Source organism: Geotrypetes seraphini, chromosome 3, assembly GCF_902459505.1.
Source record: "Geotrypetes seraphini chromosome 3, aGeoSer1.1, whole genome shotgun sequence".
Lineage (NCBI taxonomy): Eukaryota > Metazoa > Chordata > Amphibia > Gymnophiona > Dermophiidae > Geotrypetes > Geotrypetes seraphini.
In genome coordinates, this window is record NC_047086.1 from 5370559 (window position 1) to 5394574 (window position 24016).

The 24016-nt window shown below is 44.6% G+C and overlaps 1 protein-coding gene across 5 annotated transcripts in view; it reads left to right on the forward strand.

The window, feature by feature from the left end:
- The window catches only part of CDK19 (cyclin dependent kinase 19), a 276135-nt gene that overhangs the window by 64592 nt on the left and 187527 nt on the right, over window positions 1-24016 (forward strand). For all 5 annotated transcript variants that reach the window (XM_033936298.1, XM_033936299.1, XM_033936294.1 and 2 more), the window contains one exon: window positions 15667-15777. In XM_033936298.1, the coding sequence (XP_033792189.1) occupies window positions 15667-15777 (111 nt within the window). The remainder of the gene's footprint in view (window positions 1-15666; window positions 15778-24016) is intronic.

The window sequence follows — 24016 nt, forward strand, 5'->3', positions numbered from 1 at the left end:
TGCTGGACCTCAAAGCGGTAGTCCCTGTGCCTTCTCAGTTGTGCACCGCAGGTACTCCATTTACTTCGTGGTGCCCAAGAAAGAGGGGTCTTTCCGGCCCATTATGGATCTCAAAAAGGTGTCAACAGGGCTCTCCTGGTTCCCTCTTTTCATATGGAAATCCTACAATCCGTAATTCTGGTGGTTCAGCCTGTGGAATTTCTGACTTCTCTCGACCTGACGGAGACCTGTCTGCATGTTCCGATTCGGGCCTCCCATCAACGATTCCTTTGCTTTGCGATCTTGGGAGAGCATTATCAGTTTTGTGCGCTTCCCTTTGGTCTGGCCATGGCGCCGCAGACTTTCACCAAGATTATGGTAGTGATAGTGGTGGTGGTGGTGGCGGCCTTGCGCAAGGAGGGCATTCTGGTCCACCCCTATCTGGATGACTGGGCTGGCTGGTCAACCTGTCTAAGAGCCATTTGACTCTGTCTCAGCGCTTAGGGAGAGTGATCCTTCCAGAATCCAGGATGTGCAAATTGCAGTCACAGATTTGATTTGTTTTCTTAAAAAAAAATAAAAAATTGAGCTTTCTAATTCAGTGTACAGCCCTCCTGTCTGTACCTTCGGGCCTCCTAAAGAAGGAGCTATAGTGCTCTGGCAGTGAACAGCCTGTCCCAAGTGCTGCTTCATGCTGGCCGTCCACTGCTGCTCCTGCTTTAGGGGTCGGGGGTGGGGTTGGGGTTAGTCGGGAAGTGCTGCATAGGTGCCAGCACTGGGTACCCTTGGCTCCGTGAATTTAGAGAGCCCCCTGAAGGCCAGGTTTCCCCCTTCTTCTCTCTACTGTCGTCCGACTTCTCCTGGCCTCCTGGTCTCACTTTCAAAGCTAATTACGGCCTGCAGAGGATCACTGGTGCTGTACCGATACTAGCAGGCTGCCGTTGGCCTCCGCTACATGTTCCTTCTGCTGTCCCTCCTCTGACATCATGTCCTGTTTTGATCTGGGATGGACTGCGGCAGAGGGAACATGCAGCAGAGACCGACGGCAGCCTGCTAGGATCACTACAGCCCCGGTAATTCTCTGCAGGCTGTAATTAGCTTTGAAGGTGAGCCCGGGAGGCCAGGGGGAAGCCGGACGATGGTAGAGAGAAAAATGGGGAAACATGCCGGCCTTTGGGGGCCCCCTGGTGTAGAAGTACATGGAGGGGAAGAAATAATGGGTCTAAAAACAGGAGAAGGAGAGAGATGGTGGACAATTGTAGGAGTACGTGGAGGGAAGGAAGGGGGGTCCAAAGAGATGGGCATATGCCGGATTGAGGATGGGGGGAGGGGAATAAATAGTGGGTCTAGAAACATAGGAGAGGGAGCGAGATGGTGGACAATGGGATGGAGGGAGGGAAGGAACAGAAATGGAAAGAAATTGGATCCAAGGAATGGTGTGGATGGGGAGGGAGTTAGAGATACTGGATAGGAGGGTAGTTGGGAAGAGAAAGGGAGAGATGGTGGACTGTAGGGTGGTGGGGAAGGAGGGAGAGATGCTGGATGAAAGGGTAGTTGAGAAAAGGAGAGATGGTAGATCTGGGAATGGTGGGGTCCATCGCTGCAGCTGCTCTTTCATTCTTTGGGCTGCCGGCAGCATGAGTGAAGTAAACACGCTACCTTCTGCAGCTGGAAGCTTTCCCTCTGCTACTGCTTCCTGTCCTATTTAGGTGCAAAGCAGTAGCAGAGGGAAAGCTTCACTCACGCTGCCAGTGGCTTGAAGAATTCAAGTGAACTGCCTTATCCTACACTCTGTGGGAGAGTGTGGTGCAGTGGTTAAAACTACAGCCTCAGCACGCTGGGGGTGTGGGTTCAAACCCATGCTGTTCCTTGTGACCTTGGGAAGTCATTTAATCCCCCCTTGCCCCAGGTATGAGCCCACCAGGACTGACAGGGAAAAATGCTTGAGTACCTCTGAGCTCTCCTCGGAGAACAGTATAGAAAATTGAAAAAATAAATAAATCAGATCCCATGGAGGAGAGGAATGCAGGGGGAAGGGGGGTGTCGTTGGAAGATCACCGGGGGTGGGGGGGGTGCCATTAGAGACATTATGGGCTGCGGGAATGGAGACATCAAAAGGAAAGATGCCAGACCTCCGGAAGAGGGAAGGGAAATGGAAGGGGAGGACAGAAATGGAAGAGGATAGTGAGCACGGAGAAAGAAGTAAACGACAAATGGGCATGAGACCCTGGCAAGCGAGTTATCAGAAGACAAACAGAAACCAGAGCTTGGGACCAATATGATTTGAATAATGACCAGACAACAAAAGGTAGAAAAAATAATTTTCTGTTTTGTGATTACAATATGTCAGATTTGAAATGTGTATCCTGCCAGAGCTGGCGTTAGACCTCAAACGTGAGCTAGGACTTAACAAAGAGAGGAAAAGTCTTTATTTCGTTTATATCACAGCACCAGTGTGGGTAGGAGAAGGCAAAGAGGGTGGGGTGGGTGAAGAGGCTATAAAATAAACCCACCAGGATGTTTGAAAAACAAACAAACACCCAATTGGGCAGGAAAATCAAATTGAATAGAACATTGATTCCATAGGCTGAATTGAATTGAATCAAAATCTTTTTTCCTGAATCGGGCAGCACAGTGGCAGCTCTTCAGGTGTCCCACCGTGATGGATATTTCTTTGGTATGTCCCATCCATTTCTCTGCCAGTCTAAAGGGACAATAGAGAGGGAGAAATTAGGTCCTTACCTGCTAATTTTCTTTCTTTTAGTCCCTCCAGACCGGCACAGAACCCTGCCCTGTCATGTTCTGTATTTTTCGTGAAGAGTACAGTTTTTCTGCGGGTGTTGGTTGTTGGGGGAGTTACAAAAGCAGTGGCATTTGGTTCGGCTGGTTTAGCTGATGAACTGTGGGATGTTTCGGGAAGGTTCTTGTTCTAATCGGTCTCCAACAGTTTTTCCTGGTCCGCTTGGGCTAGGCTTATATTTTATCTCTGTGAGTGTGGGGTTGTATTTTCTGAATCAGCCTTGTTGATTTCTGTTTGGCTATTTGTAAAGACTGATTGTAAGAGGAACTGCACAGCCAACTTGTACTGATGCCAAAAGTCAGTTTCTCAGTCTCCACCTGCTGGCAGAGGAGCGTAAACCCATCCGTTTCTGTGCCGGTATGGAGGGACTAAAAGAAATAAAATTAGCAGGTAAGGACCTAATTTCTCCATAAAACAGTATCATATCATTGTTTCAAGTTTTGAACATGGCAACTCTCCTATATTCCCACTGTTCCAAACCTATATTTCCCTTCACTTTTTTAATATGAGGGATCTTCTGTGCTTTTTCCAGGTTTCTTGAATTCTGTTCTTATTTTTATGGCTTCCCTGTGAGGTACATTCCTTGCATCCAGACATGCATGCAGACATTGTGTAAAACATAATTATCCTTAGACAAGCTGGCAGCATATTTTCACATGTGGGTGACGTCATCCACGGAGCCCAATAAAGACAGTGGTAAAGGGTACTGTCACTTTAAGCTTTTAGCAGAGCTTCAAGACTGCCTGCACTACTGCCTGCTCCACGCTGACTCGCGAGATTTTTGTTTTCCGCGGAATGAAGAAGACGTTTCAACTTCATCCCTCAAGTTGCCTTCCCGCTTTTTTAATTTTCCTGTTATTTTCCTTGGGTTAAAAAAAAAAACTTTCTACCTTATTTTCTAAAAAAAAAAAAAAGTTTCAGTGTTAAGGGGCCTTTAGACAACTTTAAAGCCTTTGCCCCTGCCATTAGTGTCGACAGTTTTTCAGCCTTCTTTTTACTCCACCACAGTATCATCCAATCCAGCTGATCCTGACTTCGGGATTAACTAAAAAAACAAGAAAACCCCAAAATAACAAACTACCAGAATGATTTTTCTTCTTCTCTTTTAGAAATATTAGGCCTGGTGTTGGATTTCCAGCAACTTGGACTTTTCTATAGTGCCAATCCCTGTTGGTACCGGTGGGCATCGGCATTGAATAGCATCATTGGCATGAATAGCATCGAGTCTCTTGATGCAAGCCTCTCATCAATGCCATCATTCTTTGATGCAGGCTGTAATTTCTGAAGTGCATCTCCTATTGAGGCAACTGTGCTTCAACATCCGCTGCCCCTTCTGTACCAGCATGTGGTACTGTTGCCTCCTCTTCATACATCAAGATTTTCCTCCGAGTCGTCGGCATTTTCTGCATCGAGGCTCTTGATGCATGCCTTTCATCAACGCCATCATTCTTTGATGCAGGCTGTAATTTCTGAAGTGCATCTCCTATTGAGGCAACTGTGCTTCAACATCCGCTGCCCCTTCTGTACCAGCATGTGGTACTGTTGCCTCTTCTTCATACATCAAGATTTTCCCCCGAGTCGTCGGCATTTTCTGCATCGAGACTCTTGATGCATACCTTTCATCAACACCATCATTCTTTGATGCAGGCTGTAATTTCTGAAGTGCATCTCCTATTGAGGCAACTGTGCTTCAACATCCGCTGCCCCTTCTGTACCAGCATGTGATACTGTTGCCTCCTCTTCATACATCAAGATTTTCCCCCGAGTCGTCGGCATTTTCTGCATCGAGACTCTTGATGCATGCCTTTCATCAACGCCATCATTCTTTGATGCAGGCTGTAATTTCTGAAGTGCATCTCCTATTGAGGCAACTGTGCTTCAACATCCGCTGCCCCTTCTGTACCAGCATGTGGTACTGTTGCCTCCTCTTCATACATCAAGATTTTCCCCCGAGTCGTCGGCATTTTCTGCATCGAGACTCTTGATGCATGCCTTTCATCAACGCCATCATTCTTTGATGCAGGCTGTAATTTCTGAAGTGCATCTCCTATTGAGGCAACTGTGCTTCAACATCCGCTGCCCCTTCTGTACCAGCATGTGGTACTGTTGCCTCCTCTTCATACATCAAGATTTTCCTCCGAGTCGTCGGCATTTTCTGCATCGAGGCTCTTGATGCATGCCTTTCATCAACGCCATCATTCTTTGATGCAGGCTGTAATTTCTGAAGTGCATCTCCTATTGAGGCAACTGTGCTTCAACATCCGCTGCCCCTTCTGTACCAGCATGTGGTACTGTTGCCTCCTCTTCATACATCAAGATTTTCCTCCGAGTCGTCGGCATTTTCTGCATCGAGGCTCTTGATGCATGCCTTTCATCAACGCCATCATTCTTTGATGCAGGCTGTAATTTCTGAAGTGCATCTCCTATTGAGGCAACTGTGCTTCAACATCCGCTGCCCCTTCTGTACCAGCATGTGGTACTGTTGCCTCCTCTTCATACATCAAGATTTTCCCCCGAGTCATCGGCATTTTCTGCATCGAGACTCTTGATGCATGCCTTTCATCAACGCCATCATTCTTTGATGCAGGCTGTAATTTCTGAAGTGCATCTCCTATTGAGGCAACTGTGCTTCAACATCCGCTGCCCCTTCTGTACCAGCATGTGGTACTGTTGCCTCCTCTTCATACATCAAGATTTTCCCCCGAGTCGTCGGCATTTTCTGCATCGAGACTCTTGATGCATGCCTTTCATCAACGCCATCATTCTTTGATGCAGGCTGTAATTTCTGAAGTGCATCTCCTATTGAGGCAACTGTGCTTCAACATCCGCTGCCCCTTCTGTACCAGCATGTGGTACTGTTGCCTCCTCTTCATACATCAAGATTTTCCCCCGAGTCGTCGGCATTTTCTGCATCGAGACTCTTGATGCATGCCTTTCATCAACGCCATCATTCTTTGATGCAGGCTGTAATTTCTGAAGTGCATCTCCTATTGAGGCAACTGTGCTTCAACATCCGCTGCCCCTTCTGTACCAGCATGTGGTACTGTTGCTTCCTCTTCATACATCAAGATTTTCCCCCGAGTCGTCGGCTTTTTCTGCATCGAGACTCTTGATGCATGCCTTTCATCAACACCATCATTCTTTGATGCAGGCTGTAATTTCTGAAGTGCATCTCCTATTGAGGCAACTGTGCTTCAACATCCGCTGCCCCTTCTGTACCAGCATGTGGTACTGTTGCCTCCTCTTCATACATCAAGATTTTCCTCCGAGTCGTCGGCATTTTCTGCATTGAGGCTCTTGATGCATGCCTTTCATCAACACCATCATTCTTTGATGCAGGCTGTAATTTCTGAAGTGCATCTCCTATTGAGGCAACTGTGCTTCAACATCCGCTGCCCCTTCTGTACCAGCATGTGGTACTGTTGCCTCCTCTTCATACATCAAGATTTTCCTCCGAGTCGTCGGCATTTTCTGCATTGAGGCTCTTGATGCATGCCTTTCATCAACACCATCATTCTTTGATGCAGGCTGTAATTTCTGAAGTGCATCTCCTATTGAGGCAACTGTGCTTCAACATCCGCTGCCCCTTCTGTACCAGCATGTGGTACTGTTGCCTCCTCTTCATACATCAAGATTTTCCTCCGAGTCGTTGGCATTTTCTGCATCGAGGCTCTTGATGCATGCCTTTCATTGACACCATCATTTCTCGATGTAGGCTGTCAATTCTGGTATTGACACTTAGATACCCTGCTGCACATACGGTGCAGGGGAAGGTCTCTCAGCACCTTGCATTTGACTTGAAATTGCTTGTGCTATTATTTTCAGTCAATCCTTCTTTTACTGTCTGAAGGATTCTCTTTTAACTCTAATATCTTCCTTCATCTCATTCGTTAACCACGCTGGCTGCCATTTGGTCTTTGTTCCTCTTTTTTTAATACATGGAATATATCTAGTCTGTACTTCCAGGATGGTGTTTTTAAATAACATCCACGCCTGATGTATATTTTTTACCTTTGCAGCTGCACATCTAAGTTTATTTTTTACCATTTTCCTCATGTTATCAGTCTTCTTTTTTAAAGTTAACTGCTGTTGTATTAGATTTCCTGTGTAAATTTATTCCAGGGATTATATCAAATCTGATTATGTTATGATCACTGTTATCGAGCAGCCCCAGCACCATTACCCCCAATTCATGTGCTCCACTAAGAATTAGATCTAGAATTGTTTCATCTCTTGTTGGTTCCTGAACCAGCTGCTCCATAAAGCAGTCCTAGATTTCATCAAGGAATTTTATCTCTCTAGCATGCCCTGATGATTCATTTACCCAGTCAATATCGGAGTAGTTGAAATCACCCATTATCACTGTGTTACCCAGTTTGTTAGCCTCCCTAATTTCTGATAATATTTCAGCATCTGTCTGTTCATCCTGGTCAGGCAGATGGTAGTACAGTCCATTCACTATCCTTTCCCCCTTACACACAGAATTTCTACCCATAAGGATTTCAAGGTATGTTTCTACTCATGTAGACTTTTCAGTCCATTCGATTCAAGGCCCTCCTTAACATATAACGCTATGCCTCCATCGATTTGATCCACTCTATCACTACGATATAACTTGCCCTGGTATGACAGTGTCCCATTGGTTATCTTCCTTCCACCAGGTTTCAGAGATGCCTATTATTTCTATCTTTTCATTTGGTGCAATATATTCTAACTTTCCCATCTTGTTTCTTCGGCTTCTGGCATTTGCATACAGACATTCAAACAGTGTTTGTCATATAGGCATGTGTGATCTCTTCATGGAGGGAATTAAAGGGGTGGGTCATTAGAGTGGGCAGACTTGATGGGCCGTGGCCCTTTTCTGCCGTCATTTTCTATGTTTCTATCTATTTACAATTTGCTCAGTAATTGGCATAGATAATTTGCAATCTTTAAAATCAGCCTGCTCCTGTATTTAAGGAAACCTAGTCTACCGTGGCCTGTATTGCAATCTCACTATCAGGATGCTCTGTCTTCCCTTTTATGATGATATCTTTTAAAGATACCTTGTCCCAAATCATGGTCTTTTGAGGGATTGTTGTCCTTCCCCCAGTTTCTAGTTTAAAAGCTGTTCTTTCTCCCTTTTTAATGTTGATACCAGCAGCCTGGTTCCACCCTGGTTAAGGTAGAGCCCATCTCTGCGGAATAGCTTCTCCTTCCCCAGTATAGAAACATGGAGTATGACGGCAGAAGAGGGCTGGCGGCCCAACAAGTATGCCCACTTAAGAACCCTCCCTCCCTGGTGTAAACCTCTTTCATGCATAACTTTGTAGCACCCCCACCTGTTTGTCCCATTGACTTTTGAAGTCAAGTACGCTACTGGCCTCGACCACCTGGCGTGGAAGTTTATTCCATCGATCAATCACCCGTTCGGTGAAGAAGTATTTCCTGGTGTCACTATGAAATCTTCCCCCCTTAAGTTTTAGCTGATGCCCTCTTGTCGCCGTGGGACCCGTAAGAAAAAAGATTTCTTCCTCCACCTCAATTCGACCCATGATGTATTTGAATGTTTCTATCATGTCCCTCCTTTCTCTACGCTCCTTGAGAGAATATAAGCGCAGTCTGGTCAAACGTTCTTCATATGGGATGTCTTTAAGTCCTGAGACCATCCTAGTGGCCATTCTCTGGATCGACTCCATTCTCTTCACATCCTTTTGATAATATGGCCTCCAAAACTGGACACAGTACTCCAGGTGAGGTCTCACCATGGATCTGTATAACGGCAGTATGACTTTAGGCTTTCGGCTGATAAAGCTCCTTCTGATGCAACCCAGCATTTGTCTTGCCTTTGTTGAAGCTTTCTCCACCTGATTGGCAGCTTTCATATCTACCCGGGTGAGAACTCCCAAGTCCCTTTCTGCAGTGGTTCTTGCTAAGTTTTCATCGTTCAAGGTGTATGTTCTACATGGGTTTCCGCTCCCAAGGTACATCACTTTACATTTTTTGGCATTAAAGTTTAGTTGCCAAGTACTGGACCATTGTTCAAATAAAGGCAGGTCCTGCTCCATAGTGTTGGGCCTGGTTGCGCTATCAGGTTCTGTTGCTCTGCCCACAGTATTGCATAGTTTAGCATCATCAGCAAATAATGTAATTCTGCCTCGAAGTCCCTGAGTTAGATCCCTAACAAAGATATTAAATAGCAATGGGCCCAAGATCGAACCCTGCGGCACTCCGCTGGTCACTTTTGACGTTTTTGAGGGAATACAGTTCACAATTACTCTTTGAAGTCTGCCACTAAGCCAGTCTTGTACCCATGCTGTCAGTGTTTTTCCTAGTCCTAATGAGTTCATCTTGTTCAGTATCCTACGGTGTGGAACACTATCAGAAGCCTTGCTAAAGTCTAAATACACGACATCCAGGGACTCACCTTATCCAGCTTTTTTGCTACCCAGTCAAAGAAGCTTATCAGGTTGGATTGACAAGACCTTCCCTTTGTAAAGCCATGCTGGTGGGGATCCCTTAATCTTTCATCATCCAGAAATGTGTCCAATCTGTTCTTGATCAATTTTTCAATGAGTTTACTCACTATCGATGTGAGACTCACCGGTCTATAATTTTCAGCCTCTGACCTGCACCCCGTTTTGTGGAGCAGGATAACATTGGCAGTTTTCCAGTCCAGGGGAACTTTTCCCTTGCTTAGGGAAAGATTGAAGAGCACAGCTAACGGCTCTGCCAGGACATCACTCAGTTCTCGAAGTACTCTAGGGCACAGTTCTTCAACCGCCGGTCCGCGGACCGGTATCGGTCCGCAGGAAATTTTTGCCGGTCCGCGCAGGACCGGCAAGATTGACTCATTTGAACTTCCTGCCGGTCCGCGCAGGACCGGCAAGATCAGCATCGGAAGCGTGCGCTGGGCCGGAGAGATCTTGGGGAGCCTCCGACAGTGGCTTTCTCCCCTCTCTGCAGCTCTCCTTTACTTCCCAGCGCAGCGATTCACGAAGGCAGCCTCGGGGCTTTTGCTGAGTCGCGGCTGCCTCTGATGATGCAACTTCCTCTTTCCTCAGAGGCGGCGCGACACAACAAAGGACCCGAGGCTGCCTTCGTGAATCTCTGCGCTGGGAAGTAAGAAGAGCTGCTGGGAGGGGAGAAAACCACTATCAGTCTGGGAAGCTGCTGGGCAGGGGAAAAAAGGGACAGCTGCTACTGGAAAGGGAGAAGGAGAGATGCTTCTGGGAGGGGAGGAGGGAAAGGAATCTGGGAAGCTGCTGGGCCAGGAAAAAAAAGGGACAGCTGCTACTGGAGAGGGAGAAGGAGAAGGAGAGATGCATCTGGGAGGGGAGGAGGGAAAGGAATCTGGGAAGCTGCTGGGCCAGGAAAAAAAAGGGACAGCTGCTACTGGAGAGGGAGAAGGAGAAGGAGAGATGCATCTGGGAGGGGAGGAGGGAAAGGGAAAGGAATCTGGGAAGCTGCTGGGCCAGGAAAAAAAAGGACAGCTGCTACTGGAGAGGGAGAAGAAGGAGAGATGCTTCTGGGAGGGGAGGAGGGAAAGGAATCTGGGAAGCTGCTGGGCAAGATAAAAAAGGGACAGCTGCTACTGGACAGGGAGAAGAAGAAGGAGAGATGCTTCTGGGAGGGGAGGAGGGAAAGGAATCTCGGAAGCTGCTGGGCAAGGAAAAAAAGGGACAGCTGCTACTGGATAGGGAGAAGAAGGAGAGATGCTTCTGGGAGGGGAGGAGGGAAAGGAATCTGGGAAGCTGCTGGGCTAGGAAAAAAAGGGACAGCTGCTACTGGAGAGGGAGAAGGAGATGGAGAGATGCTTCTGGGAGGGGAGGAGGGAAAGGAATCTGGGAAGCTGCTGGGCAAGATAAAAAAAGGGACAGCTGCTACTGGAGAGGGAGAAGAAGGAGAGATGCTTCTGGGAGGGGAGGAGGGAAAGGAATCTGGGAAGCTGCTGGGCAAGGAAAAAAAGGTACAGCTGCTACTGGAGAGGGAGAAGGAGAGATGCTTCTGGGAGGGGAGGAGGGAAAGGAATCTGGGAAGCTGCTGGGCAAGGAAAAAAAGGTACAGCTGCTACTGGAGAGGGAGAAGGAGAGATGCTTCTGGGAGGGGAGGAGGGAAAGGAATCTGGGAAGCTGCTGGGCAAGGAAAAAAAAGGGACAGCTGCTACTGGAGAGGGAGACGGAGAGATGCTGCTGGGAGGGGAGGAAGGGAAGAGAGTTACTGCTGGACAGGAGGAGGAGGGAAGGGAGAATGAAAAAAGGAAGGAAACAGCTGGCAGAGAGATTAGAGGAGGGGAAGGGGAGACACAGGCATGAGAAAGTAGAGAGATTGATGATAGGAAGGGGTCAGCAGAAAAATAAGCAGAGGGACAACGATGATAGATCTGGTGTAGGAGAGATAAAAATGAAGAGAGCAGTGAAGCTGGAATGAATCATGTAAATAGGAGAGAGGGGCACAAGCTGGATGGAAAGGGGAGAGGGACATAGAAAGAAGACAGATACCATATGGAAGGGGGAGAGGACAGATAGTGGATGGAAGGGGCAGATGCTGGATTGAAGAGACAGAGAGGGCATATGCTGGAAGGAAGAGAGTGAAAAAAAGATTGAAAGCAGAAACCAGAGACGACAAAAGGTAGAAAAAAATAATTTTATTTCTATTTTGTGATTAGAATATATCAGATTTGAAATATATATCCTGCTAGAGCTGGTGTTAGACATAACTGGGGACTGCAAAACCCAGGCAGTGCTTCTTTAGCTTTCAGCTGGCTTAGGGCACTCTCTGACCAGGGGGCAGTTGCCCTAGTTGCACTCCCCTAAAACTATTCCTGTCATGTGTTACTTCAGTATTCTGTTAGCATGATATTTCTGTGTAGCATTCTGTAATAATTTGGCTTGTTCAGTTTTCTTGATAGTAGAGGGGATATATGTGAAGGGGAGGGGAGACAGGGGTTTTGTTGATCCTTGCTCTGAATTATTTGTATTTATAAAATGACAATTCTACAGAATATTGTTTCTTTTTATACTTTAATAAAATACATTCAATATAAAATCATAACTGAGGCTTGTGTGGATGGGATCAGATGATTTGTGGGGACCGAGCTCGCGGAGATGGGGCGGAAACGGGATTTTTAAATTTTAGTCCTAGTAGTTTGCCGGTCCACAAAATAATTATTTTTTTTCTGCCGGTCCACGGGTGTAAAAAGGTTGAAGAACACTGCTCTAGGGTGTAGATCGTCCGGGCCCATAGCTTTGTTTACTTTTAATTTTGATAATTCTTGGTAGACTTCGCTCGCAGTAAATTCCATGTCCCAGAATGGGTCCTCCAAATTCCCCTTTGCCTGTAACTGAGGACTGAATCCTGGTGCTTCGCAGGTGAAGACTGAGCAGAAGTAGTTGTTGAGTAGTTCTGCTTTGTCTGCGTCCGAATCTGTAAAATTGCCGTCAGCTTTCTTTAGGCCCAATACCGCCTGTGTTCTTCTTCCTGTCGCTAACATTGGGAGATTTCAACCTGCCGGATGCGGACTGGAATGTTCCGTCTGCGGAATCGGAAAGAAGTAGGGAGATTGTGGATGCCTTTCAAGAGGCTCTGCTCAGACAAATGGTGACGGAACCCACAAGGGAAAAAGCGATATTGGATCTGGTCCTCACAAATGGAGAGAGTATCTCTAATGTTCGAGTGGGTGCTCACCTGGGTAGTAGCGATCATCAAATGGTTTGGTTTGATATAACGGCTAAAGTGGAGAGCGGCCGCACGATACTTAAAGTCCTAGATTTCAAACGTACGGACTTTAATGCAATGGGAAAGTACCTGAAGAAAGAGCTGTTAGGATGGGAGGACATAAGAGAAGTGGAAAGACAGTGGTCTAAGCTGAAAGGAGTGATAAAAATGGCTACGGACCTTTATGTGAAGAAAATCAATAAAAACAAAAGAAAAAGGAAGCCGATATGGTTCTCCAACCTAGTGGCTGAGAAAATAAAGGCGAAAGAGTTGGCGTTCATGAAATATAAAAAAACCCAAGAAGAGGAAAGCAGAAAAGACTACAGGGTGAAACTGAAAGAAGCCAAGAGAGAGATACGTTTGGCGAAGCACAGGCGGAAGAACAAATGGCTAAAAATGTAAAAAAGGGAGATAAAAATTTTTTCAGATATATTAGTGAAAGGAGGAAGATAAAAAATGGAATTGCTAGGCTAAAAGATGCTGGGAACAAATATGTGGAGAGTGATGAGGAGAAAGCAAATGTGCTAAACAAATACTTCTGTTCTGTGTTCACAGAAGAAAATCCTGGAGAAGGACCGAGATTGTCCGGCAAAGTTACACGAGAAAATGGAGTAGATTCTGCGCCGTTCACGGAGGAGGGTGTTTATGAGCAACTTGAAAAACTGAAGGTGGACAAAGCGATGGGACCAGACGGGATCCATCCCAGGATACTAAGGGAACTCAGAGAGGTTCTGGCGAGTCCTATTAAAGACTTGTTCAACAAATCTCTGGAGACGGGAGTGATTCCTGGGGATTGGAGGAGAGCGGATGTGGTCCCTATTCATAAAAGTGGTCACAGGGATGAAGCAGGAAACTACAGGCCGGTGAGCCTCACTTCAGTTGTTGGAAAAATAATGGAAGTGTTGCTGAAAGAAAGGATAGTGTATTTCCTTGAATCTAATGGGTTACAGGATCCGAGGCAACATGGCTTTACAAAAGGTAAATCGTGCCAAACGAACCTGATTGAATTTTTTGATTGGGTGACCAGAGAGCTGGATCGAGGACATATGCTAGATGTAATTTATTTGGATTTCAGCAAAGCCTTTGATACAGTTCCTCATAGGAGGCTGTTGAACAAACTTGAAGGGCTGAAGTTAGGACCCAAAGTGGTGAACTGGGTCAGAAACTGGCTGTCGGACAGACGCCAGAGGGTGGTGGTTAATGGAAGTCGCTCGAAGGAAGGAAAGGTGACTAGTGGAGTCCCTCAGGGTTCGGTGCTGGGGCCAATCCTGTTCAATATGTATGTAAGTGACATTGCTGAAGGGTTAGAAGGAAAAGTGTGCCTTTTTGCAGATGATACCAAGATTTGTAACAGAGTAGACACCGAAGAGGGAGTGGAAAATATGAAAAAGGATCTGCAAAAGTTAGAGGAATGGTCTAATGCCTGGCAACTAAAATTCAATGCAAAGAAATGCAGAGTAATGCATTTGGGGATTAATAATAGGAAGGAACCGTATATGCTGGGAGGAGAGAAGCTGATATGCACGGACGGGGAGAGGGACCTTGGGGTGATAGTGTCCGAAGATCTAAAGGCGAAAAAACAGTGTGACAAGGCAGTGGCTGCTGCCAGAAGGATTCTGGGCTGTATAAAGAGAGGCGTAGTCAGTAGAAGAAAGAAGGTGTTGATGCCCCTGTACAGGTCATTGGTGAGGCCCCACTTGGAGTATTGTGTTCAGTTTTGGAGACCGTATCTGGCGAAAGACGTAAGAAGACTTGAGGCGGTCCAGAGGAGGGCGACGAAAATTATAGGAGGCTTGCACCAGAAGACATATGAGGAGAGACTGGAAGCCCTGAATATGTATACCCTAGAGGAAAGGAGAGACAGGGGAGATATGATTCAGACGTTCAAATACTTAAAGGGTATTAACGTAGAACAAAATCTTTTCCAGAGAAAGGAAAATGGTAAAACCAGAGGACATAATTTGAGGTTGAGGGGTGGTAGATTCAGGGGCAATGTTAGGAAATTCTACTTTACGGAGAGGGTGGTGGATGCCTGGAATGCGCTCCCGAGAGAGGTGGTGGAGAGTAAAACTGTGACTGAGTTCAAAGAAGCGTGGGATGAACACAGAAGATTTAGAATCAGAAAATAATATTAAAGATTGAACTAGGCCAGTTACTGGGCAGACTTGCACGGTCTGTGTCTGTGTATGGCCGTTTGGAGGAGGATGGGCAGGGGAGGGCTTCAATGGCTGGGAGGGTGTAGATGGGCTGGAGTAAGTCTTAACAGAGATTTCGGCAGTTGGAACCCAAGCACAGTACCGGGTAAAGCTTTGGATTCTCGCCCAGAAATAGCTAAGAAGAAAAAAAAAAAAAAAATTTTAAATTGAATCAGGTTGGGCAGACTGGATGGACCATTCGGGTCTTTATCTGCCGTCATCTACTATGTTACTATGTTACTATGTTACTATGTTACTATGTAACATATTTAAAAAAGGATTTCTCCCCATTCTTTACCTGCCTAGCTATGTTTTCTTCCATCCAGAGTTTGGCCTCTCTGACTGTCGTTTTGACTTTTCTGGATTTGGCCAGATAGGCTTCCTTAGCTTCCGGTCTTTATGATTGTTTATAGTTTACGAAAGCTTTTCTTTTTTGCTTTCCTAGTTCTGAGATCTCCGCGTCCAGTTCCTAACAAATCTAAAACCCTCCTCCCTGCACCATCACCTCATCCATACATTGAGACTGGAGCTCTGCCTGACTTTTGGGACCTGTGTGTGGAACATGGAGCACTTCTGAGGTTCTGGATTTTATAACTTCCTACCCTGGAGGTTCTGGATTTTATAACTTCCTACCTAAGAGCCTAATTTTGGCTTCCAGAACCTCCCAACTGCATTTTCTTATGTCATTGAAAACAATCCTCCCCAGCACTGTCTAAAATCTTATTTAGGTGACGTGTGAGGTCCGTCAACTTCGCAGCATCTGGTGGATACTTTTTCCTACCTTCAAAGTGAAAGTATGCATGTTCTTTCACTTTGAAAACTGATGTTAAATCTACAGTTTGGAAATTTGCCTGCTTTATGTTTTCCTCTATATGATGTGCAATTAATATGTTCCTGATGGATGCAGTAGAGCCAGAGTTCACATAATACACAGTATGATGTGGCTAAGCATTGCCAAGCATACCAGTATTGACTTCTTTTCCTTTTGGCTTGCAGCTTTTACGAGAATTGAAGCATCCCAATGTCATTGCATTACAAAAGGTGTTCCTTTCTCACAGTGACAGGAAAGTGTGGCTACTCTTTGATTATGCCGAACACGATTTATGGGTAAGTGGACATTCTTTAACATAGTAAATGATATCAGACGAAGACCCGTGTGGCCTATCTAATCTGCCCAAAAAAGCATCCAGAGTTGTACCTACTGCATAGTATAGCTTATGCCCTTTCTATACCTTGCTGTAAAGTGTGAAATTCATTTAATCTTGCTTTAGTTTCATGCCATTTTTTTGTCCAACGCGACACGGACAAGAGGACATGGTTTGAAGCTAAGGGGGGACAAGTCCAGGACAAATGTCAGGAAGTTCTGCTTTACGCAGCGAGTGGTGGACGCCTGGAATGCTCTCCCAAAGGAGGTTATTAAGGAATCCACTGTGCTAGGATTCAAAGGCAAATCTCCTTACGAGAGGCATAGAGGGATATGGGTGACTAAAACTACATCAGGTGTATACCTGACTGGGCCTCCGCGTGTGCGGATCGCCGGACTCGATGGACCATGGGTCTGATCCGGAGATGGCAGTTCTTATGTTCTTTGTTTATATTGTCCAATTTCAATCAATGAAGGTAGGATCAATTTATTATGTAAACAATAAATTAAATATTGTTTTGGCACTCAACAAGTGGTAATTGCTCGGCATTATGCAGGTCTTTAACTACTCCAGTTTAAATTTTTTGAATTTTTTAGATGTTTTAATTAAATTTTATAATGGAAGATAAGGACCTTGGAGACCCAATACTTAAATATTTAAATATTTAAATTGTCAGTTCTAATGGGTCAGATTCTCGTTCATTGATCTTAAAATGCCTCCTTACTTACCATGTCAAGCAGTGACTTCCCCCATATCTGTCTCAATAGCAGACTATGGACTTTTCCTCCAGAAACTTGTCCAAACCTTTCTTAAACCCAGCTACGCTAATCGTTGTAACCACATCTGCTAGCAACACGTTCCAGAGCTTAACTATTTTTGAGTAAAAATTTCCTCCTATTTGTTTTAAAAGTATTTCCATGTAATTTCATTGAGTTTTTGTATTTTTTGAAGGTGTGAAAAATTGATTCACTCTTACGTGTTCTTCACACCACTCAGAATTTTCCAAGATGAAGAGCCCCAACCTCTTTAGTCTTTCTTCATACAAAAGGAGTTTCATCCCTTGTGTCATTTTGGTTGCTCTTGTTTGAACCTTTTCTAATTCCCCTGTATCTGTTTTGAAAACTGCAAAATACTCAAGTTGAGGACATACCATGAAATGATTACGGAGACATTATACCATACCACATAGTTTCTTATATCCCGCAATTTTCTACAAGGAGTCAATGCAACTTACAATAAAAGTTACATCTGGACAATGTAATTACAATATTTTACCAGACATGGGGGAATGATTAGAGTGGAAGGGCAGATTAGGTAATTAAAGACATGAGGTGGGAGTTACAAGAAGAAGAGATATGTCTTTAGCATTTTCCTGAAGTGATAGTAAGTAGAGGACTGTCTCAAGTATGTTGGCATGTTGTTCTAAATACAGGGTATTCAAAGGTAGATTTGAAGATCTTCTGGCAAATCTGCTGAGGAGATGGGAATGGTATCGTAAAACCATTGTAATGTAATGTAATGTAATTTATTTCTTATATACCGCTACATCCGTTAGGTTCTAAGCGGTTTACAGAAAATATACATTAAGATTAGAAATAAGAAAGGTACTTGAAAAATTCCCTTACTGTCCCGAAGGCTCACAATCTAACTAAAGTACCTGGAGGGTAATAGAGAAGTGAAAAGTAGAGTTAGTGGGTTTTTGGTGGGTTGGTCCCGTTGCTGCTTAGGTGTAAAAGCAATTGATCTCCCACTGCTGCTGATATTTAAAAGCAGGCAGATTGTCCAGGGAGAGGAGCTCTGCACTCAAACTGCCATCCTCCTCGCCTCCAAGTTCCGGAATGTGTTGCTTTGGAGTTTGAGAAGGAGTGTGAGACTTTAATATTGGATATTAATCCATTAGAAATTTCTCCATAGATGGCTTTGTAAACCATGCAAGCCAATTTGAACTGTGTTTTCTTTTCACTGGCAGCCAGTAGAGTTTTTCCAGTAGCAGCCTGACCTGTTCAAATTGACTTGATTGAAAAATTAGTCTAGCAGCTGTATTATGGAGTAATTGCAATCTTCTAAATTCCTTCTCTGAAATGCCACAGTTCAAGGAGTTGCAGTAGTCCAGGTATGGTGGTAGGACTGCCTACGTAACTATCCTAAAACTGGATTGGGTTAGAACAGGTCTTATTGTTCTTAGTTGCCTCAGTCTAAAAAAAGAATTTTCTGACTAAGGAATTGATTTGATCATTGAAGGTCAGATTGGAATCCAGCGTAACATCTAGCACTTTAGAGGATTTATCTATTATTAGTTTCTCTCCTGTAGACATCTCCAGTTTCTTGCATGATAGTGAATTATAATTTCCAAGCTATAGTACCCTGTACTTAAATCCAGGGCTGTGGAGTCGGTAGATAAACGTTCCGACTCCGACTCCTCAGTTTTTTGTACTTCTGACTCCGACTCCTCAGTTTTTTGTACTTCGACTCCGACTCCGCGTGAAACAAGATCTTCATCCACGTAAAAAGATATTGTGCGTATGGTGGGAGAGCTTGGTTGGATGAATTTTTCGAGTCTACACCAGGTGATCTCTACCAACGAGGTATTGAAAACCTTGTTGAACGTTGGAAATAAATTGTAAACAACAACAAGGGAGAATACATTTATACGTATTGGTGTTCCGAATTGTGCGTTGCATACCATATAGTGAAGCACGTGTTTTTTTGCGGTTACGTGAGGCACTGCATGCATTGGTCTTTATTCTTACAGTAGAGAAGTCATTAATTATAACTTTTTGTGAATTGGGACATTTAAACTTGCTTTTTTTTAATTCCAATCTAAATTTAGTCGGAGTCGGTGCATTGTTTGGCAACTCCGACTCCGACTCCAGGTACCCGAAATTTCCTCCGACTCCTTGACTCCGACTCCGACTCCACAGCTCTGCTTAAATCTGTTTAGCTTTAGAAAGATTTTCTGAGTCCATATAAGAACATAAGAGGTTTCAAAGTTTATTAAAAATTTGTTATACCACTTAATCTAAAATTCAAAGCGGAGTACAATAAAATTCATTGTCAACATACAATGACATAAAAACAATTGATTAGAGACAAAAATCATTACAGGGGATTTGGCAGTAAAAACAAACTTATATACACCAGATAAACAGAAGAAACAAGAGGAAAAAGGGGAGAACAAATAAGGGAAGAACAATAAGGAGAGGGTAAACTTGAAAACTAACGAAGAAATTGTTGCCCTAACAAGGGCATACATGACCATAATGTGACCATACGTCCCGTTTTCAGATCCTCTGTCCCGTTGTCCCCACACACAGCTTCGGGACGCTGAAATGTCCCATTTTCAGAGACGGCGTCCCGAAGCTGTGTGTGGGGACAACGGGACAGGCGATCACGGAGAATGGGCGCTCTCCCTGCTTCCTCACCCGCCCGCCTGCCTCTGAAACTAGGAAAACAAAGTCCAGGCGCCGGCCTTCAAGCCTTCTCCCGGATGACGTCAGAGAGGAAATTCTGGGCCAGCCAATCGTTGCCTGGCTGGCCTGGAACTCAGTGGCATACCACTGAGTTCCACTGAGGGAGGGGTGGTCCTGGTGCAAGCATGAGGGGGGTGTTCCTGGTCTTGGAGTCATGATCTGGGAACTTCCCCTTCTCACGTAGCCCTTCTCTCCTGTCCTGTCTGATATCCCTTTACCTTCCGTCAAGCTGAAAACACTGCAGGCCTCGGCAGTGATTCAGCTACGTTGCCCGCAGATCCCCCTCCTGCTTTCCGCATCTGCTGATGACGCAACTTCCTGTTTCAGCTGAGGTGAACCACGGAAAATGGAAAGCAAGAAGGGTAGCCATGGGCAGCGTCACTGAATCACTGCTGAGGCCAGTAGTGTTTTTAGCTTGATAGAAGGTAAAGGGACATCAAACCAGACAGGAAAGAAGTAAAAACATGCTGGACCAGGACTAACCGGGTTAAAAAAAAAAAGTACAAAGCAGGGCTGGGGGGGGGGTATTAATTAAAAAGTTCCAGATTGGGCAGGGGGGGGATGGAGGAGAGCTTATGTGGGAGGGAATAGAGAAATCCTGGACCGAGGGGATGGAGAGGGTAAAAAGAAAGATGCCAGACTTCTGGGGCAGGAAAGGGGAAGACAGAAATGCCAGACCATGGTAGTCAATAGTAGGAGGAGGAGGAAAGAGAAGGAGAGAAGAGGAGATAAACCACAAAAAGAGAGAAAAGGAAGGAGAGAGATGAACAACAAAGGTAGGAAAAATGATTTTATTTTCAATTTAGTAATCAAAATGTGTCAGCTTTGAGAATTTATATCTGCTGTCTATATTTTGCACTATATTTGTCTAGTTTTCTACAGTTACTGACATTGCATATTTTTAAGTCATCTGCCTTGACATCTTTGAAAAAACCCCGAAACTCGTAAATAATTAACATTTTCTCTGCGTACAGTGTGCTTTGTGTTTTTAAAAAAAAATTTATATTTATCATTATGAATTAATAAGATATTCGGCCTCTTTTACAAATCTCTATGGGCTTCAGGGCCATTAGCGCAGAGCAGCTGCAAGCGCGGCTTTCTAAAAGAGGCCGATTGTGGGTACATGAAAAATGAATGGAAGAAATTGAGGTGGGGCTAGGGCAGGATTGGAGGCGGGGCTGAATATTAATAAATGTCCCATTTTGATGAAAAAAATAAATGGTCACGTTAGTTATGTCTCAAAAGCATCTATGAATAGGAAAGTCTTCAACTTAATCTTGAAAGAGCTTACGGAAGTTTCTTCCCTTATATAGTTGGGAATGGACTTACAAAGGGAAAGTGCTGTCAAGGCAAAATTACTGGATCTTAAAGTATTAACATATTTTAAGGATGGAATGTTAAGAAGATTGTGAGCTGCAGAATGGAGAGATCTAGATGGGTCAGACCAGTGGTACATTGTGCCCAGCAGTCTGCTCCCGTGTCAGCCCCTAGGTCAAAGACCAGTGCTCTGAGACCAGCCCTACCTGCGTACGCTCCGGTTCAGCAGGAACTTGTCTAACTTTGTCTTGAATCCCTGGAGGGTGTTTTCCCCTACAACAGCCTCCGGAAGAGCATTCCAGTTTTCCACCACTCTCTGGGTGAAGAAGAACTTCCTTACATTTGTACGGAATCTAACCCCTTTTAACTTTAGAGAGTGCCTTCTCGTTCTCTCCACCTTGGAGAGGGTGAACAATCTCTCTTTCTCTACTAAGTCTATTCCCTTCATTATCTTGAATGTTTCTATCATGTCCCCTCTCAGTCTCCTCTTTTCAAGGGAGAAGAGGCCCAGTTTCTCTAATCTCTCACTGTACGGCAACTCCTCCAGCCCTTTTACCATTTTAGTCGCTCTTCTGTGGACCCTTTCGAGTAGTACCGTATCCTTCTTCATGTACGGCGACCAGTGCTGGACGCAGTATTCCAGGTGAGGGGGTACCATGGCCCAGTACAGCGGCATGATAACCCTCTCCGATCTGTTCGTGATCCCCTTCTTAATCATTCCTAGCATTCTGTTCGCCCTTTTTGCCGCCGTCACACATTGCACAGACGGCTTCATTGACTTGTCGACCAGTACTCGCAAGTCTCTTTCCTGGGGGGGTCTCTCCAAGCGCTGCATCGGACATCCTTTATTCGTGTATAAGATTTTTGTTACTGATTTGCATCACCTTACACTTATCCACATTGAACCTCATTTGCCATGTCGCAGCCCATTTCTCGAGCGTGTTTATGTCACGTTGCAGATCTTCGCAATCCTCCTGCGTCTTCACTACCCTGAATAACTTTGTATCGTCTACAAATTTAATCACCTCACTCGTTGTACCAATTTCCAGATCGTTTATAAATATATGTTGAAGAGCACGGGTCCAAGCATCGAACCCTGCGGCACTCCAGTGGTGATGTTTTTCAAGTCCGAGTATTGTCCATTTACCCCCCACTTTCTGTTTCCTATCCGCCAGCCAGTTTTTAATCCACGTGAGTATTTCACCCTAGATTCCATGACTTGCAATTTTCTGAAGTAGTCATTCATGCTGAACCTTGTCGAACGCCTTCTGAAAATCCAGATATACAATGTCGACCGGGTCACCCTTGTCTATCCGCCTGTTTACTCCCTCGAAGAAGTGCAGCAAGTTCGTCAAGCAAGATCTTCCTTTGCTGAAGCCATGCTGGCTGGTCCTCATCAGATCGTGTCCGTCAAGGTGCTCAATGATGCATTCCTTTATCAGCGCCTCTACCATCTTTCCCGGTACTGAGGTCAGACTCACTGGTCTGTAGTTTCCCGGACCACCCCTCGAACCTTTCTTGAAGATTAGCGTAACATTCGCCACCTTCCTGTCTTCCGGAATCCTTCCCGATTTGATCGACAGATTGGCTATTAGTTGAATCAGGTCAGCTATAACCCCTTTCAGTTTCTAGATTACCATCAGATGGATGCCACCTGGTCCCGGGGATTTATCATTTTTAAGCCTATCATTCTGCCTGCATACCTCTTCTAGACTGACCGTCAATCCTGTCAGTATCCTGTCTTCATTTCCCGCGTATATCCTCTTTGGTAAACACAGACGCAAAAAATGTGTTCAGTTTGTTGGCGATGGCTTTGTCCTTTAGCGCTCCCTTTATTTCATGATCATCCAACGGCCCCACCGCTTCCTTTGCTGGTTGTTTCCCCTTAATATATCGAAAGAATGGCATAAAGGTTTTTTCCTCCCTGGCTATTTTTTCCTCGTAGTCTCATTTTTGCCCCTCTTACCGCCTTATGGCACCTGCTGTGATGCTGTTTGTGCTTTTTCCAGTTTTCGTCCGTTTTTGCCCTTTTCCATTCCTTAAACGAAGTCTTCTTGTCTCTGATTGCTTCCTTCACCGCTATTGTTCTTTTGCCTCTTGGATCCCTAGTTGATATGCGGTATATACAGATTTTGTGTCTTGGTGACTGTGTCCTTAAAAAGGGACCATACTTGCTCTAGCATCTTTACAGCGCTTATTCTCTTCTTAATCTTCTTCCCCATCATGAATCTCATCCCTTCGTAATTCCCTTTTCGGAAGTTCAGTGCCGTGACCATCGTTCTGGATCGATGTTTTGCCCCTGTGTCTAGGTCGAAGTGGATCATATCGTGATCACTGGTTCCCAGCGTCTCCTCTACTTCTACATCTTGTGCCGGTCCTCGTAGTCCATTTAGAATTAAGTCCAGAATTGCGTTTCCTTTTGTATTTTCCTTGACTGAGCTACTATGAATTAGGAAAGAAAAATGCACCTACACCCGCTTTTCCCTAACCTGGGAATCAAGACTACCTTGATTTATTTATTTTAAAAATTTATATCCCGCATATCCTGCAATTCTATGCGGAGCACAATAAGACATCCAAATGAGAAACAACAAATTACAACCATTACATACAACACATATATCCATAGGACAGAAAAAAAACATAATACAATAAACATATTACAATAGAACCACCAAACATATAACAATACTACCGACAATAAACAACACAAAGAGAACTACTTAATCACTGTTATTTGACTGAGACTTGGCTGCAGGTTCATTCCTCACTGTTACTGATTGCAAAAGCACACAAGAACAGAGACCTTTTCAGCTGTTTTCTAAACTGTAAAACCGAAGCTTGCTTAAGATCCATAGAAAGCCTGTTCCAACAAATAGGGCCCTGAACCCAAAAGACTAGATGGGCCATTTGGCTTTCATCTGCCGTCATGTTTCTAAAATATGAAGTACTGAGGCAAGGAATTGCTCTCAACTCAAATCTATCACTCTCCAAACACATCTCACAAGTAGTCTCTTCATCCTTCTACTATCTCCGCCAGCTCCGAAAGATAAGAAACTTATTCACGAACAAGACTTCACGAAACTACTCTATGCCTTTGTGCATACACGCCTGGATTACTGCAGTGCTTTATTCAACAGTCTTGCAGCAAAAAACACCAAATGACTACAGCAAGTTCAAAATGCAGCAATAAGACTACTGAAAAACATACAAGCCCATAACCCAGTCTCTCCAGCACAAGACATGTTCTCAGTTATGGCCCCACATTCTTGGAATCTTTTACCACAATACATTAGAGAACTAAAAGACCTAACACTGTTTAAAAAAACGTTAAAAACCTTCCTCTTTAAAGATGCGTATGGATCTTAGGACAAAGAAAAATCGATTATCTTCATACCGTTACTGAGTTTTCTA